This window comes from Palaemon carinicauda, chromosome 34 (genome assembly GCF_036898095.1).
Source record: "Palaemon carinicauda isolate YSFRI2023 chromosome 34, ASM3689809v2, whole genome shotgun sequence".
Taxonomy (NCBI): Eukaryota; Metazoa; Arthropoda; class Malacostraca; order Decapoda; family Palaemonidae; genus Palaemon; species Palaemon carinicauda.
The window spans coordinates 43,359,110-43,379,109 of record NC_090758.1 but is presented as its reverse complement, the minus strand read 5'-3'; the positions used below and the strand labels follow the sequence as shown (position 1 = coordinate 43,379,109).

The window sequence follows — 20,000 nt, the reverse complement described above, 5'->3', positions numbered from 1 at the left end:
TAGGGTCGGGTTAATGGGTTCTTGCCTCAAAATGTGGAGTCAAGGATTTCATCCTTTGATGCCCATTTAAATGCCAAACAAATCGTAAACCCTTTTGTACAATTACAAGAATCTAAAAGTTTTATAGATTTTTCTAAGGGGGATGCGAGTGCGTATTTAAGAGGTGTTTTATTTCAAGAAACAGTTACCTAGGATGATTTCAAAGTTAGGTTACGCGTGGTCTATGGGGGTGAAGAAGCCTTGGATGTAGTATTAACGTTAAGAAATACACTTAATCAAGCCACTATGACTCGGCTTAATGTTATTGAGAGAGCAGCTCTCATAGCTGAAAGGCTTAATGAATATCAAGATATTTTAGGTAATTCCACTTGGGTTACTAGAGATAACATCTCCGTGAAAGATTTTTTACGATTAATGTATTTAACTTGCATGACACTTATTTTACCTGAAGCTTTAGTGCTGTGTTTTGATAAACTGTTAACGCCTGCAAGTACGGAATTGTATGTATATGAACAGATAAAGAAACAAATGTTAAGTGTCCTGACCTTGATCCCATGTTAACTCAAGCTTTTGCAAAAAAAGAAACAAAGCCACAACAAGTAAATGTAGTTAATAATAATCAAGTTGCGGGAATGACGTGTTATAATTGCAAATGTCAAGGTCACTTGATTGCAGACTGCAGAACGAAATTCTGTTCGATATATAATAGTTCGACTCATTCATATAGTCAGTGCTACTCACGTAAGACACAACAGAATCCTAGAAATACACAGTCAATTCCACAGTCAGTTCCATATGGAAATAAAAAGAAAAATCCTCATTTTAATAAGAAGAAACAGCCGAACGTCAATGTAGTTCAGAATCCCAAACAAACAAACAGTTCTTTGAATAACGCTGAGCCTGGGTCGTCAAACCAGACCTCGCAAGGTCAGACTAATTTTCAGAATGTGCAGAGCAAAGCAAATACCACATAATTAACTCCAGTGGGGAAGAGAGTGATGTTGGGTCAAGGTCATTCATGTCAACATCAGTAGTATTGAATAATCCATTTAATGTTTTATCAGATCATTGTGAGGCAATAGATTTTCCTATGAAACACACGGCCGAATTAAGTAAAACAGTGCATGCTCCCGTAGATTTGCAACAAATTCATACAATAATAAGCCAAAATGAGTTACGACCAACCTTATATGCTGTAAATTTAGAACACAAATCCTTTACGTTATTTTTTGACTGTCCACATAATATCATGGATTTGAGGACACATCATTTGTTGTTTTCGAACTTTCCGATAGAAAAATCCGGAGTAAGAATCTCGGGTATAGCAAATAATGAATTAAATGTAATAGGCGTAACTCATGTTCAGTTCAAGGTCGGTAAGCGCACGTTTGCCGATACATTTATTGTTGTACAAATCATTGATATGTATCCAGCTATAATTATAGGATACCCATCTATGGGCAATCAAAACATTAACTTAGCCCCTGCCAAGCACGGCGTGTATATCAAAGGAAAATTCTATAAGTCTTCTAATACCTTAAAATCAGTTTTGGATAAAAAGGAGACGACAAATGTAACCGTAACGTACGTTGAAGAACCAATAACTTGTTTCACTAATAAAGAAATAATATACGCGACCCAGCAAAATTCTCGTTCACCCGTAATATCATCTTGCACGCAATCTATTGAGCCAAACGTACCTTCGAATTTAATAGTGCAAGTAAAGAAAACATTACCGGGATCTGAAATATCAATCCTTTCCAACACTTTGAAAACTAACGGATTGTCTGTCACATAAGCTATTTATACAGTAGGCTCACATCAACAATGTAATATTGAAGTCTGTAATCATTTAAATACCACTTTAGTAATTCACAAAAATCAACATATCTTGGATGTGGAAGTTTATAAACATCCTATTCTTACCGTCGCTTAAATCAATCACACTCAATCAGTTGCGGATGAATCCCTTTTGCAATCTATTAAAAATAAATCCAATAAAGACATTCAAGACGATGGAATTCAGCAAAAAATGTTTGGACTTTTAACTGTACAGTATATCATGATGTTTTTTCCACTACGGATGGATCCTTAGGAAAAACAGATGTGATCGAGCATCAAATAAGGTTAAAGGATAAGCAGAAAATTATCTATATACCCTCGTAGAGACTCCCTATGAAATTCCAGAATGAGATAAATGATGAAGTAGGTAAAATGCTAGAAGAAAGAGTCATTAGGAAATCGAACAGCCCTTATAATTTTCCATTAATAGTTGTACCGAAAAAAGATCGAACATGGCGTACCTGCGTACACTTCCGTCGTCTAAACGAGGAGACGATCCCTGATCGATTCCCAGTGCCATATACTGACGATATTTTGTCTTTGTTAGGTCAAAATAAATATTTTACTAGTTTGGACTTACTTTAAGGCTTTAACCAGATATCTTTAGAAGAAGATAGTATCCCATACACAGCCTTCAGCACAGCCAGGGGACATTATGAATTTTTACGGATGCCTTTTGGTTTACGTTGTGCTCCCATAACATTTACAAGAATAATTAACATAGTGTTTGGAGATTTGCTTGGGGGTATATTGCATACCTATATGGACGACCTTGTAATCTTTTCCAACACCTTAGAAGAACATCTATGTAAATTAGAACTAGTACTACAGAGACTAAAACAACATAACTTAAGGGTAAAGATTAGTAAGTGTGAATTTTTCAAAACAGAATTGATATATTTGGGTTTTAAGGTGTCAAGCCAAGGTCTTAAAGTATTCCATGATAAGGTGTCGGCTATCCGTAACTCTCCCATACCTACTAATGTCAAGGGAATACAGCAATTTCTCGGTTGTAGTGGATATTACAGGCGTTTTATACGCAATTATTCAATAATAGCCGCTCCCTTAACTGATCTTACGAAGAGGGGCTTAGATTTCATATGGTCTGAGCAGCATCAACTGGCGTTTAATACCTTGAAAGATGAACTGTGTAGTTCTCCTATCTTAAAATTTCCTGACTTCGGTAAGGAATTCTTCATTGCAACAGATGCCTCAGACTTAGGAGTAGGAGGAGTATTGCTTCAGCAGTATGATAAACAATTTTTTCCCGATAGCTTTTTATTCTCGAAAACTGAGAACTTCTGAAAGTAAGTATGCCGAAAATGACAAGGAAGGGCTAGCTATTGTTAATTCACTAGTGCATTTTAAGTTCATAATATACGGTTATCCCGTTAAGGTTCTTACTGACCATAAACCACTAACCGAATTCTTTAAAGGTTTCAACCACAGCCCCAAACGAACTCGGTGGCATTTGATCATTATTCAAGACTGGCAGGAGACTCGGGTATTTACCTGGGAAAGCAAATATCATTGCGGATGCATTATCACGCAACCCCGTGTCATCTTGTACGGAGCCTTTACCTGAATTAATAGATATATCAACATCCATGCCTATTGTTGAAACTATATCTGAAAAAGAAAATCTGGGCTGGAGTGCTGAATTATTACAGACTGAGCAAAGAAAAGATCAGAATTTAGAAAAAATTATAAATGCTTTGAAAGGCAATCATAAGGAAAAGGAATATATAAAGTATAAGCAGCAGAATTATATAATCAATGATAATATTCTGTGTAGGACCGTGACAAGGAAAACCCGCAATACACCACATGTAACTAACAACCAGGTAGTGATACCAATCTCACCTATTTCCACTGTCCTGAATTGGTTGCATGCAAATCAATTAAATGGACACCCGGGGTTCTCATTAATGTCACAAAAAGCCAAATCATTGTTTTATTGGCATAAGATGCTTACAGATATAAAAAAAACACATAGCTAATTGTCACACATGTCAGGAAAACAAAGGGCATACGAAAACACCTGTCAGCCTAGGGGCTTACCCCGTGCCCAATCAACCCTTTGAAAGAATACATTTTGATTTGTTAACAGGATTTTACGAGTCAGAAAGAGGAAATAAGCACCTCTTAGTAATTGTAGATGCTTTAACTCGATATACAGAACTAATAGCGCTTAAAACTAAAACTGCGATTGAATGCGCTAGGAAGTTTTACGAGTGGTACATTTATAAACATGGAATTCCACACATGATAATCTCAGACTCGGGTGGAGAATTTAATAACCACTTTCTTACCTCGTTGTGTGAATTCCTTAGCATAAAGAAAATAAATACCATGATATATCGCCGAGAGTCGAATGGGCTAGTGGAAAGAGCAAATAGGAAGGATTTAAATATATTAAGAGTAACACTAGGGGGATCTGACCCCAACTGGGATATTGCAATTCCTGCGGTACTGAGTATTCTGAATCATTCATATCATATATCAATTAAAATGTCACCGAACGAAGCATTGTATGGTACCCCAGTTAGAATGCCTTACCATGTATCATTGCCTACAACTAATCTATCAAATCCTTTAAAAGAATGTATAAATGCAAGCAAAAGTCATTTAGATATCCTTCGAAACAATTTAGAAGACTCACAAATCATAATGAAAAGGAATCATGATAAAATAGCGAGGCCAACTAAAACATATACCTCGGGTGATAATGTATACATACAGGTAAATGTACGTAAAGGACTCAATTATAAACTAACACCTAAGTTTAAAGGCCCGTTTAACATTTTGGAAACATTAACGGCCAATAGGTTTAGAGTTCAAAACGTATCCCAACCCACTGATGAGAGAATCGTACCATTGGCTCACATAAGAAATTAAAATAAGAGGGAAATAAGTGAGAGAAAGATTTTTTATTTGTATGTTGAAAGTTTTCTTCTTAATACAGGAGTAAGTACATATATTTTTCTTGTTACAGGTTTCCAAGATGAATATTTTTGTATTGGTAGTGATATTGTTTGCTCAAACATTTTTCTTGTGTGGGATGAGCTCTAAAACTAAAAGTATAGATTTTAAATATGGCACTATAGTTGAAAGACAAGAAGACGTTTTTATTACATCAACTAACGTAGTTGTAGAAGTGCGAATGCAAGCAATTTTTCTCCCAGAGAATGACATCACTAGCTTAAAAAGCGCCATTTCAAGGTTTGCTGTCTCATTAGATGAATTACATAGATGACATTTTCCTTTGAATACAGAGAGTTCCCTTGGATCGACACTAAAAGTTGCAGAGATGCTATCTGATGACTTGCAAAATAAGACTTACGAGACAGATTCTTTGTGTCTTGACCTTTTGATGTGGACTGTAGGACACGAAAATATTGAGAAACATAACCCATTTATTTTTGCAGCACTAAACATCTTCGGGTCTATTGCAAGTTAAGGTTTAGGAATTTCCAATCGTCTTAAGATTAGTAATCAAAATAAGAAAATTGAGTTCTTGACTCATGAAGATGAATTGATTATGTCAGAAGGAATCAGTTAGCTTCAATCAATCAAATTATGAGTTTAGTAAATGAACATTCAAGTAATATCAATCTGATTATGGAAGTACAGGATTTGTTGGCAATGATAACGTATTGTGATTCAAAAATAGATCATATATATAACAGAATTGCACATTTCATTGAGAAATCGAAAGATTATGTGGAAGCTATCACGTTAGCGACTAAAGGTGTACTGTCACCCCATATGTTGCCAATAAAATACTTAAAGTTAATTGTGGAGAACAGACGGGAGAAACTAGGCTCTATTCCTTTGTTAGACGCACGAAGGATAGAATTTTATTACAGCGTAATTACAGTAAGCGTTGAAAATAACAGGATTATAATTACAATTCCCTTTGATTCTTCTGATGCCTGGCAATCTTACAGGATATCACCATTCCCGACTTTCATGACGAATCACTCAAATCCAGTAATATCCAGTTTGACAGGACATGTATTGATTTCCCCAGACAAGGAAACATATATGGTCATTAAAGACTTAAATCAATTAACCCTCTGTTCAGACGCAATTGATAGAAAAATATGTACAGCTGACTCATTTGAATTCCATAAAAACTTAATGGATTCATGCGAGTTAGGTATAGTGCTAGACGGTGCTCTCTCCCATACAGGTGAAAATTGTCTGGATAAGCTTTATCCCTTTGACAATAATGTGTTAAATTGCAGACTGAATAACGGCTCATGGATACGATACGACAAAGCCTGCTTCAATGTATCATGCCCGGACGGATCCACGCCCTATTCCCAAATCTTCGTTACAGCAGATGGTTGTATCGGGACATCCCCTAATTCCATGGTGGAGGGTATCAAGACCATCATCAGTGAACGAGCCTACTTCGCGAACTTCACGTGGTCAACAACGGTTCCATCTTCACCTCTCCCATACAACAATCAGGTAGCCAAGCGGTTGATGAAATTGACCGAGATGGACCACCTGTCACCGACTTATAAAGAATTTCTTCACCCCATACTACTAGCAGGAACAGTTGTGATGGGGATGATATTTATCGCCGTTAACATCTTTGTTTGGCGTAGGTTAAGGAACAATAGTTTGCAGCTCAAACAGAACGTTTTGCCATGTCCAGACAAAACTCCTTATTTAATTCAATCTAAAGCCGTTTGAAAGTGGCCCCTTCATTCGCTCAAAAGAGTAAAATTGTCTTGGAAAAGTGTTGTGTACGAAAACCAGTTAGTACGCTAGTAATATGTAATTAAGAGACTATAGAATATTTGCATTTTTAAGAAACATTTTATAAAAAAATTTAAAAATTAACAATTTTTTCTGGCATCTAATAAAATTTTATAAGCCAGAATGTTAAAAAAAAAACAGAATCTATTGGCATTTAATAAAACATATAAGCCCTACATATAGATATATATATATATATATATATATATATATATATATATATATATATATATATATATATATGTATATATATATATATATATATACATATATATATATATATATATATATATATATATATATATATATATATATATATATATATATATATATATATATATATATATATATATATATATATATATATACATATATATATATATATATATATATATATATATATATATATATATATATATATATATATATATATATATATATATACGTGAATGTACCAGGAATTCGTGTTTGTGCACTAAAATTGTATCTCTACCAAGGTAACAAATATTTTTATTAATTACCGTATTATAATAAACTATATTTCTGGCAAAGGTAACAATTATTCTTTAACAAAGTTACCGAATCTTATGTATATAAGGATTTTTTGGGGGAACCATATAATCATTTGCTAGCAATATACTATATATGTGATCTGAATTTATCATGCATTTTTTCTTTACTTTGATAATATATGTTCATATGCATTATTGTTATCATTTTTTTTAATGTGTCTATTTGAACATTCGTCCTCATTTGCTTATGGCTAAAGTTGAACAAAGAATAATATGTCCAGTCACACTCCTAGTAAACATATTTTGACATGTTGTTAGATTTTTTTTTTTTAAATTGAGATAACTGGTCGAGCTTATGTAATAATCATATATTACATGTTTAAAACACATGACGTAATACGTCATGGTGGAAGTAGAAGCTAGTGAGAGAAGTGCTGTAGTCAGATCATAGCCGGATGCGAATAGCATATCTCAGCAATGTAACATTTTTATGACGAATAAACACAAATACGAACCGTGAGAAAGAGTTGTGTCGCCACCGGATGCAGGTGTCTTCCTATACCAATGTTTAGTTCACAGTCTGTGTTTAAATGCTGAGATAACTGACTATAAAATATCTGTGATATCGATATTTTAGCCAGTTCTTTTTAATACATCACTAATTATATAGAGAAGAAAGTGATTATTAAGTAATATATAAGTTATCATGAAGAAATAAAATTATTCTAATAATATGAATAAATGTACTTTCCTGAAATAAGTTTATATATCTAGAAAATATTGAAAATCATTGTATCATTTCATCTTTGAGGGAATACAGCCCTACAAAAATAGGAACCTCACCTATTTGGAAGTATCTCTGATAGACTGGGTCATATTTGGGCCATATCTGCTCTTGAGAAGTTATGTCGTTTGCACTCTCGGACATCTTAGCTGTGGAGACTGTGTCTTTTGGATGTCTGTAATATGAACATAGAGTTTGGAATTAATACCATAAGTATAATTGATTGATTTATGGTATCAATGATATAAACTGTAAAGTATTATATATATATATATATATATATATATATATATATATATATATATATATATATATATATATATATATATATATATATATATATATATATATATACCAAGGCACTTCCCCTAATTTTGCGTGGTAGCTGACATCAAACAAATAAGAAAAGAGGGGACCTTTCCTCTCTACGCTCCTCCCAGCCTGACAAGGGACTCAACCAAGTTTGGCTAGTACTGCTAGGGTGTCGAAGCCCGCTCTCCCCCATTACACACCATAGATAACGCTGAATCCCCTACTGCTGCTACATCCGCAGTCATCTAAGGCGACCGGATGAAACAGCAGGGCATAATGGAGGTTCGTCACAATCGCTCGCCATTCATTCCTATTTCTAGCACGCTCTCTTGCCTCTCTCACATCTATCCTCCTATCACCCAGAGCTTTATTCGCTCCATCCATCCTCTCAAACCTTGGCATTCCTCTTGTACTTATCCCCTCAACTCTTGCTTTCATCACCTTCTTTAGCACACAGTCATTTTCCATTCTCTCAACATGGCCAAACCACCTCAACACATTCATATCCACTCTAACTGCTAATTCATTTCTTACACCCGTTCTCACCCCACTAATTTGTTCCTAACCCTAACTACTCGAGATACACCAGCCATACTCCTCAGACACTTCATCTCAAAGACATTCAATTTCTCTCTCTCCATCACTTTCATTCCCCAACAACTCCAATCCTTACATAACAGTTGGTACAATCAATATCTCATACAGAACTCTCTTTACATTCATGCCCAGCCCTCTATTTTTTACCACTCCCAACACTCTATTCTTTACCACTCCCTTCACTGCCCCAACACTTTGCATCCTTCATTCACTTTCTGACGTACATCTGCTTCCACTCCACCATTTGCTGCAACAACAGACCCCCAAGGACTTAGACTGAACCACGTCCTCAAGTAACTCTCGATTCAACATGACATTCAACCTCACACCACCTTCCCTTCTCGTTCATTTCATAGCCATACTCTTACCTGCATCAACTCCCAACTTCCGTTTCTCACACACCCTTCAAAATTCTGTCACCAATTGGCCAAGCTTTTTTTCCGCGTCTGCAACCAGTTCAGTATCATCCGCAAACAAAAATTGATTTACTTCCCATTCATGATTATTCTCGTCTATCACTTTAAATCCTCGTCCAACCACTCGAGAATTCCCTTTTCTCACCCCTCCAACAACATATAAGTTAAACAACCTTGGCAACATCATACATCTCTGTCTCAGCCCCACTCTCCCCGGAAACCAATCGCTCACTTCCTTTCCTATCCTAACACATGCTTTACTACCTTTGTAGAAACTTTTCACTGCTTGCAACAACCTTCCACTAATTCCATAGAACCCCATCACCTTCCACATTGCTTCATTATCAACACTATCATACGCTTTCTCCAGATACATAAATGGAACACACACCTCCTTACCTTTTGCTGAATATTTCTCGCATATCTGCCCAACTGTATAAATCTGATTCATAAATCTCCCACCTCTTCTAAAACCACCCTGAACTTCTAAGATTGCATTCTCTGTTTTATCCTTAATCCTATTAATCAGTACTCTACCATTCACTTTTCCAACCACACTCAACAAACTAATACCCCCTTGAATTACAACACTCATGCACCTCTCCCTCACCCTTATATAGTGGTACAATACATGCACAAACCCAATCTACTGGTACAATTGATAACATAAAACACATGTTAAACAATCTCACCAGCCATTCAAATACAGTCACATCCCCCTCTTTCAACATCTTAGTTTTCACACGATCCATACCAAGTGCTTTTCCTACTTTCGTTTCATCTAGTGCTCTCCTCACTTCCTCTCCTGTAATCTCCCTTATTCTCATCTCCCATCAGTGGCACCTCAACACCTGCAACAGCAATCATATCTGCCTCCCTGTTATTCTCAACATAAAGTAAACTTTCAAAATATTCCACCCAACTTTTCCTTGCTTCCTCTCCTTTTAACAACCTTCCATTTCCATCTTTCACTACCTCTTCAATTCTCGAACCTGCCTTCCTTACTCTCTTCGCTTCTTTCCAAAACTACTTCTTATTCTCCTCATATGAACTACTCAGTGCTTGACCCTACCTCAGGTCAGCCACCCTCTTTGCCTTAGTTACCTTACGCTTTACTTCCACACTTTTCTCTCTATATCCTTCATACTTCTCTATACTATTACTCTGCAGGCATTCTTCAAATGCCCTCTTCTTCTCTTCCACTTTTATCTTCACTCCTTCATTCCAATATTCACTACCCTTTCACATGCTGCCTCCAACAAACTTTTTCCCACACACTTCACATGCAATCCCAACAAAATTTTCTTTCACTAACTTCCACACCTCCTCCAAAGTACCAGTTCCTCTTACTTTCACTCTGTCTTATGTCATTTTCAACCTTTTTTTATATTCACTTTTTAACTCCAGTTTTATTAACTCGTCAACCCTCACTAGCTTACTTTTACATCCCCACTATATTCCCCTACTCTTTTGATACAATTAATTTTCCTTCCACCAAAAAATGATCAGACATACCGTTAGCCATACCCCTAAACCTGTGCATGTCTTTCAATCTTCCAAACATTCTTTTAGTTATCAACACATAATCCATTAAAGCCCTATCTACCACTCTTCCATTTGCCACTCTTACCCATGTATACTTGTTTTTATCTATCTTTTTGAAATAGATAAAACTTAGCACTATCTCTTGCTCAACTCGCATATCTACCAGTCTCTCACCACTCTCATTTTCACCTGGTACGCCATACTTCCCAATGACACCTTCTACCTATCCAGCGCCCACTCTAGCATTTAAGTCCCCCTTTAAAACTGCATAATTCCTTATACCCAGTCCTTCTACATACATAGTTATTTCATTCCACAACTCTTTCCGTTCTTCTTCACTTTTCTCATAACCTGGCTCATATGCACTAACAAAAGCCAAACATTCCCTACCAACCTAACCCTTACCCACATTAACCTAGATGATATCTCCTTCCATTCCACAACTTCACCTGCCATCCAATCACTCAGCAATAAAGCCACACCCTCTCTTGCTCTTCCCCTTTCAATCCAAGACACTCTACCAGTCTCTTCACCAAACATCACTTCACCCTTCCCTTTTATCTTTGTCTCACACAAAGCTAATATATCCATCCTTCTCTTCCTAAACATACCTCCAATCTTGCATCTTTTACTCTCTATCGTTCTACATCCACGCACATTCAGACACCCCAAAACTATAGTGCTGGGAGCAATCACTCTCCCCCCAGCTCCACCTCTTTGATGTCTCACAGGAGTATATAATACAGGAGAGGGGGTTCCAAGCCCACTTGTCCCATCCCTTTTAATTGCCTCTTACGACACGCAGGGATACATTGACACTATTCTAATTGTTGTTATGCCACCGCGGCCACATATATGTAAATTTATAAATTTGTGTGTGAATGTTATTGCAGAGACACTAAAAAACTTATAGTTACATTTTAAAAGCTATTATGTCTGTAAATCAGTGTTTAGATTTAATTCTAATAACTGAATAAATGTAATAGTATTATTAGGAAGCAATGAAGTGAAATATTCTACCTATTCATATTAAGTTAATGAATATGTTATTGAGCATTAAATGTTTTACTTTCCATTTAAAATTACAGATATTTATAACACTGTACATTATAATTACGTGAACTACAGTATAATGAACTTAACAATGAAATATGAATTAATAATCAACTGAATATCCCTACCCTAATTTTATGAAATTACTCCACATTGATATGAAGGATTTGCTGAGTGTGACATCCATCTTAGTGAAGTTATAACTTGAGGCCAAAGGTCCAAGAGCGCCCAGAGGACCACCAAAGACGTACGTCAGCTCCTTCAGGAGAACACTCTCCTTTCCAGACTTTGGGAAAGATAATCACATTAAATTTAAAGTTTTATTGTTGTAATTACTGAATTGAATAACAATAATTTAAATGAAAAGGGTATATAAAATTCTAATTATATTATGATACTTTTATCGGTATTTATTATTTTATATTTTCATAAATTTAATTTGCAAGAAGTAGATACATACATCTCTAATCTATGGATGATATTCAATAAGTTTCTGTAGATTATTAAAGATTCTCATTTATGAAATATACCATATATCTAATCTATCCATATCGACGTACATCTGAATCTTCTTCCTCCAAGACGTAGAGATAAGATGATCGGGAAGTCGTGTAGAGCTTCTTGGTAAGATCTATCATCGGCGAGACAATATTGGCATCGTGAAGGCCTTGGCCGGTTGAGTCCCTGATGCTGATTGGTTGATGGAGGGATCTCGACCAATCAGTGTACTCGGCTGTGATAGCTAACATTATTTCCTGTGGGGAGATGAATATAATCCATGTGAGGTTTACTTTTATTTAATAGATGGTATAGTTTATATATTTTTGTAGCCTACGCAATAATAATAATAATAATAATAATAGTAATAATAATAATAATAATAATAATAATAATAATAATAATAATAATAATAATAATAATAATAATGCCCACCTGCAGATGATAGCGATAGTTATTGACGACGAAGGATCTCAGCAGATCCTCCCTATAGTCAGCATCGAATCCTTCCTGGACTTCTTGCTGACTCAGGATGTCAAGGAGGTTGGCAGCTGTCATTCCTAGAAGGAGGTCAACTGGAGTTCGACCTTCCTTGCCTTTGAAGTCAAGAGGAGAAGTAAGATTTTTCTCATTTTCTTTTAATAGATGACTGATTAAGAATATTACTTGGTATAGACAAATGGAGATATAAGTACTTGGGTGCAAGTTAATTTTTATATTATAGTTTAGAAATTATGATTTTTATTCTGTTTGAACGTATGTATTCATTATGCAAGGATTTCAGTTCATAACTGTATATATTTGTGTATATAAAACAAAAACAACAACAACAAAAGCAGCTGTGTCTAGAACTCTCCAGGACATTGGCCACATCCATGTCCTTATTCATGAGTGTGGTTTGGCTAGTTTTCATCACCACGCTTGTCAACTGCGGATTGGTGATGGTGGGAGATTTATGTCTGATTTCTCACAGCAAATATAGTTACTGTGGCTATACACTAACCCTTTCATCACGTTAAGGTATCCCCACTCACAAAGGGAGGTGCATCTATATACAGATATATATATATATATATATATATATATATATATATATATATATATATATATATATATGTATATATATATATATATATATATATATATATATATATATATATATATATATATATATATATATATGAATATATGTATATGTATACACACACACACACACACACACACACACATATATATATATATATATATATATATATAATGTCTCGATGTGTATAGAGTTGTATATATGTAATATTATGCATCTACGAGTTTCAGCTTTATTATCTACCTCATGCATTATGAGTTAGGACCCTAAATAACTTTTATAATAAATAGTTTGTTTTTGCGTTTGAGTTGACAAACATATCAAGTCCATCTATGAAAATTTAGAAGTTAAACTTACCCATTTTGCTCTGATGATTTTTCCAGTCTGGTTTGATAGTGACACCATCAATGCTGGGGCCAACAGCCACTTGGAACTTGGATGGCTTTAGTTCAACCTTTAAGAACATTATCTTAATGTTATTTCTTTTTTATAAAGGTTATAACTCTTCTAAATCATATTTGATATTTGGGTAAAAATATTTATGTTGATCTTTTTTATTGGTCTTTCATGATATTCATTTAAGTTTTATTATACTGAAATGAAAAAAAAAAAATATTTTTATTGCGAAAAGAATTGCTTGAATTATTTTATCTTTTATATATAACTTACTTTCTATGAATATAAAACTCATCAGCAATATGATAAAAGAAACTAATTACAGTATGATTATTTGAATATCAATAAAAAAATAAAACTCACTAAATAATTAATGAAATTATTAGTACATATATTTTCCTTCTGTATTGGATGTTTTCTTCAAGTAAAAACAGAAAAAGAAAAAAAAAAGAAGTTACAATTCATTAGTCTTTCTATCCATTTACTTTCCATTTAGCTTACTTGCTTTGTGTGAACTCTATGGAGGTATATTGCCAGAGGAAGAATAATCACTGAAAACTGCAATATTTACTATGTACATTTGTTCATGCTATTACATTAGGCAGTATGTTATTAACGAAAATAAAAAAAAAGGTTCCTATAATTCTAGAATATCATATGATTGGAAATAGTATACGCTACAATAGAATAGTCTAAAGTTGAATAATCATCCCTTTTCTTTTCGATGGACTTATGGTTATGATTAAGAAACATAATATCAACTTGTAATATAAAACTAATAAAGTAATTGAAATTTTGTCGGGTTACGTAGACTAGTAATAAACCACTCATTCCTAATTCCTCTCCAACATAATGTCACCTGCAATATGTCGTGCAGAGGCCTCTTCCTCAGACACTGGAGAAGATTTTCATAGTGGCGAAAGAGGTCGTTAGGAACAGGGCAGTCCAGCTGGGTGGCTACATCGAAGGCGTGTCCAGATGGGTCCCGGACTGAAGCCCAGGGACTGAGTGCAGATCCTGACATCAGGATAGCTCGCTTGAACAGACCTGCTCCTGATAACCAGGGGAGAAGGATTAGGCGAAGGATATTTTGGTAGGAATGATTCTATGGTCTTACGTGTTTAGAAGGCGGTCAATTTATATGTTTTTGGTACATTTCTGGTATATATATATATATATATATATATATATATATATATATATATATATATATATATATATATATATATATATATATATATATATATATATATATATATATATATATACAGTATATATATATATATATATATATATATATATATATATATATATATATATATATATATATATATATATATATATATATATACTATTTCCAATATTATTAGATTACAGCAACTGCAGCAGCAATACTATCAGAATTAGAAGTAATCATGATATCAAATGTAACTCTTAGAAATATCCCACTAAATACCATTAACATCACGTCATCCCTCCAATCACAAGCAACATCACCTAACGAATCTCTTAAAATCTTTGAAATTTTCCTTTGTCACAGAGAACAAGGTTTACTTACTAACTGACCTGTAGCAGCGGGCGATATGACAAGGTAGTTGAGGCAGGCGGCTCCCGTGCCGTGACCCATGACCGTGACTTGACCTGGGTCACCCCCGAAGCGGACGATGTTCTCTTGAACCCAGTGCAAGGCAGCCAGCTGGTCCATCAGGCCGTAGTTAGCTACGGTTGGGCGACCCACTGGGTTAGTGTTCGCGTTGTAAAAACCTGGGGTAGATTAAGTAAGAGTTGAAGAGATCAGATAATGATTCATGTATGTATATGTACACGTAATGATAATTTTGCTCATTTAGATGTGTTTTTCATATCCATATAATCCATATATCATATTCGTCATTATATATGGATTCTCTTTACTACGGGATCAGAGACCGAAGTGGGAATCAGCTTTAAGATGATAGCCTCTGATCAGCCGGGGAATCGAACCGGGCCTAAGAAACGGAGGTTTCATCGACTTAGTAATAAACCCATGAAGAGCTGCTAAAATGGTTACTTAACAAAAATATACAACCTAACTGGCCATGAATATTCATCATTACTTACCAACGAATTTACAATAACATTACTTACTAAGAATTTATAACATAAATTATCAAGAATATCCATGTACCTTACTTACCAAGAATATACAACCTTACTTATCAAAAATTACAACTTCACTTACCAAGTCAACAACATTACCTAAAAAGTCACAAACTTTACTTACCAAAAGAATATAACCTCACTTAGAAAGAATGTGCAACATTACTTGCTAAATTTATACAAACTTACTGACGAAGATTGATTGATTGATTGACCAGAGAACTTCAAATCAATAAATCAATCAATCTTCGTCATTAAGTGTTTATATTCTTAGTAAGTAAGAATATACAAACTTACTGACAAAGATTGATTGATTGATTGACCAGAGAACTTCAAATCAATCAATCAATCAATCTTCGTCAGAACATACAACCTAACTTGCTAAGAATATACAAACTTGCTTACTACTAATATACAACCTTACATAGAAAGAATATAGAGGAACCTTGTTTACCCAGAATGCCGAGACGATAGTTGAGAGTGACCACAATGACCTTGCCCAGAGCTGCCAGAACTGATCCGTCGTAGAGACTTGAAGATCCCCACTCAAACGACTCTCCATGGAGGAAGACGACCACTGGGTAGGCCATCAGAGCTGCATCTGCAAGGAGGCAGTCAGGGCAGTTAAGGGGGGTACTCTGATCTAGCAAATGGGGTCTTAGGGATGCACAATGATGGAAAGATAATTTAAGCAGGCTGCATCTGCAAATAGTTGGGATTCGGGTCATGTTATCATCTGTTTAGAGAGATATAGATATAAACCATTACTGAAGCAGGATATATCTATAGACTCATACACACACACACACACACACATATATATATATATATATATATATATATATATATATATATATATATATATATATATATATATATATATATATATATATATATATACATTCATATAAATTCTTAATTCATAGCCTTAATATTTCAAACCTCGGTTCTGATAATCACATACATACATACATACATATACCAAAGGCACTTCCCCCAATTTTGGGGGTAGCTGACATCAATAAATGAAACAAAACAAAAAAGGGGTCCTCTACTCTTTACGTTCCTCCAGCCTAACCAGGGACTCAACCGAGTTCAGCTGGTACTGCTAGGGTGCCACAGCCCAACTTCCCACATTATCCACCACAGATGAAGCTTCATAATGCTGAATCCCCTACTGCTGCTACCTCCGAGGTAATTTAAGGCACCGGAGGAAGCAGCAGGGCCTACCGGAACTGCTTCACAATCGCTCGCCATTCATTCCTATTTCTAGCACGCTCTCTTGCCTCTCTCACATCTATCCTCCTATCACCCAGAGCTTTCTTCACTCCATCCATCCACTCAAACCTTGGCCTTCCTCTTTTACTTCTCCCATCAACTCTTGCATTCATCACCTTCTTTAGCAGACAGCCATTTTACATTCTCTCAACATGGCCAAACCACCTCAACACATTCATATTCACTCTAGCCGCTAATTCATTTCTTACACCCGTTCTCTCCCTCACCACTTCGTTCCTAACCCTATCTACTCGAGATACACCACTCCACCATTTGCTGCAACAACAGACCCCAAGTACTTGAACTGATCCACCTCCTCAAGTAACTCTCCATTCAACATGACATTCAACCTTGCAACACCTTCCCCTTCTCGTACATCTCATAACCTTACTCTTACCCACATTAACTCTCAACTTCCTTCTCTCACACACCCTTCAAAATTCTGTCACAAGTCGGTCAAGCTTCTCTTCTGTGTCTGCTACCAGTACAGTATCATCCGCAACAACACCTGATTTACCTACCATTCATGGTCATTCTCGCAACAAAGTAAAACTCATCAAATGGTAAATGAAATGAATTTCAGGAATATTTTGAAGTGAGACATTATCAGGAAAAGACATTTTAATTAATATATTTTCACATAAACTCCATTTAGTCAGTTTGGTATCAAAACCTGAAAGCCAAAAGTTTCCTTTTATTATGAAAAGGATTAATTTCTGTGATATGACTGAAAAGATAAAAATAGAATTTCATGTCCATTTTTTTTTCTTAATTTTTTTTTGGATAAAATTATGGTTATACATATTGTTACTGATTCTCCTTAGTTTTCTTTATGATATATATATATATATTTTTTTTTAATTGGAATTAGTTGTATTATTATGTTACTGGTTACTTCAATTTTCATTTTATATTTGTATAACGTCACCATATATAAAAAGTATTTTGATTAATAATACTTAATGGATATTTATTAAACAATTGCCATAGAAAATAATTAACTATTCTATATCACGTAAATTTTTAATAATGAACAAAAAATATCAAATCATTTCCTAAAAACAACAAAATTACCAATTAGAATATTGATTCCTATAGTTTTAGCCAGTAAAATATATTATATATATATTTTTTTTCAATTATGAAAAAAATGTAATATTGTGTTTTGTTCTGGGATTACTATTAGTAAAATTTCGAGAAAAAAGATTCAATCTATGGCAAAAAAAATATTTTTTTGCATTCGATACCTTGAAAAAATTATTTTATAGAGAAAGAAATTTTAATAAAATTTGAAGAAAAATATTTTGTGTTAATCATATATATGAAAAATTATTCGTTCGATATTTCTTAAACTAAGATATCAAAGAGATAGAACATAAAATGATAAATAATTAAAAAAAATGTAAAAGGTAACACTAATTTCTTGGCATAAAAGTTAAAAAAATAAAAAATACGAAACCTAACTTTATGAAGCTGGAAAGACCCAGAATAATGAAATCATTAAGACTGAAAAAAACACTTCCGTTTTTAAATATTTTTTGAACATGTTTCAGCAAATGAATTATTAATTTTTATAGTTATTCGTGGAACACTTTCAAGATAAAAGCATATCATAATTTCATTAGTCCGAAACTCATGAAGAAATTTGGTGTTTTTCGTCTTCGAAATCATGTGAAGGAGGATCAAGAGACAATCGTTTCTTAATTGAGAGAGAGAGAGAGAGAGAGAGAGAGAGAGAGAGAGAGAGAGAGAGAGAGAGAGAGAGAGAGAGAGAGAGAGAGAGAGAATATGAGTGTTACTCACTAGGGAAAATCAGACGAAGGCCTCAGACTTGTCCATATTCATGTCTGCGGTTTGGCCATTTTCATCACCATTGCTGGTCAGTGTAGAATTGTGATTTTATCAGACTTTTGATTGATTGGTTACGGCAAACCAACATATTATGGGTGGCCATGACTAGTAGGGCTTAGCTGAACATATTGATACATACACCTTTTCACCATTACATGGAATTTATATATATATATATATATATATATATATATATATATATATATATATATATATATATATATATATATATATATATATATATATATACATACGAAAAGAGGCCTTCCCACAAATAATGCAACCACCAAAAATACGCCTCCCACAAAAGGGGCGTCCCAAAAAGAGAGGACTCCCCACAAAAGAGGCATACAACAAAACGGCTCTTCTCACAAAAGAGGCCTACAAGAAAAGAGGCCTACTATGAAATAGTCCTTTCACAAAGGAGGCCTACAAGAAAAGAGGCCTACCATGAAATGGTCCTTTCACAAAAGAACCATTCACCAAAAGAGATGCTTCCCCACAAAAGAGGCTTCACACAAAAGAGGCCTCCAACAAAACTCTTTAGCCAGAGTTACCCGAGAAAGTCTTACCTAGAAGAAGTAATAATTCATTGTATTATTATTTCAATAGCATTGTTAATGTCCTCATCTAAATAATGAAATATATATTACTAATGGCTCTATAAGGTAGAGTTTTTTTTTTCTCTGACTTCAGTGTGCTTCAAGTAATATTGACAATTGGTGCTTCATAATTATTATCATAACTATCACTGTTATTATTATTATTATTATTATTATTATTATTATTATTATTATTATTATTATTATTATCATTATTATTATTATTATTATTATTATTATTATAGTATGTAAAGCATCATGTACTATATAGTTAATTTTTTTTCCCTATTCTTCACAATAATCAAAATTTTATTAAAT

At 34.3% G+C, this 20,000-nt stretch overlaps 1 protein-coding gene across 1 annotated transcript in view; it reads right to left on the bottom strand.

Moving 5' to 3' along the window:
- The window catches only part of LOC137626855 (neuroligin-4, Y-linked-like), a 28,104-nt gene that overhangs the window by 5,594 nt on the left and 2,510 nt on the right, over positions 1–20,000 (bottom strand). The window contains exons 2-6 of the mRNA XM_068357840.1: positions 16,406–16,687; positions 15,476–15,576; positions 12,395–12,589; positions 11,963–12,120; positions 7,971–8,086 (exon numbers count right to left, since the gene is read on the bottom strand). Coding sequence (XP_068213941.1) covers positions 7,971–8,086; positions 11,963–12,120; positions 12,395–12,589; positions 15,476–15,576; positions 16,406–16,687 — 852 coding nt within the window. The remainder of the gene's footprint in view (positions 1–7,970; positions 8,087–11,962; positions 12,121–12,394; positions 12,590–15,475; positions 15,577–16,405; positions 16,688–20,000) is intronic.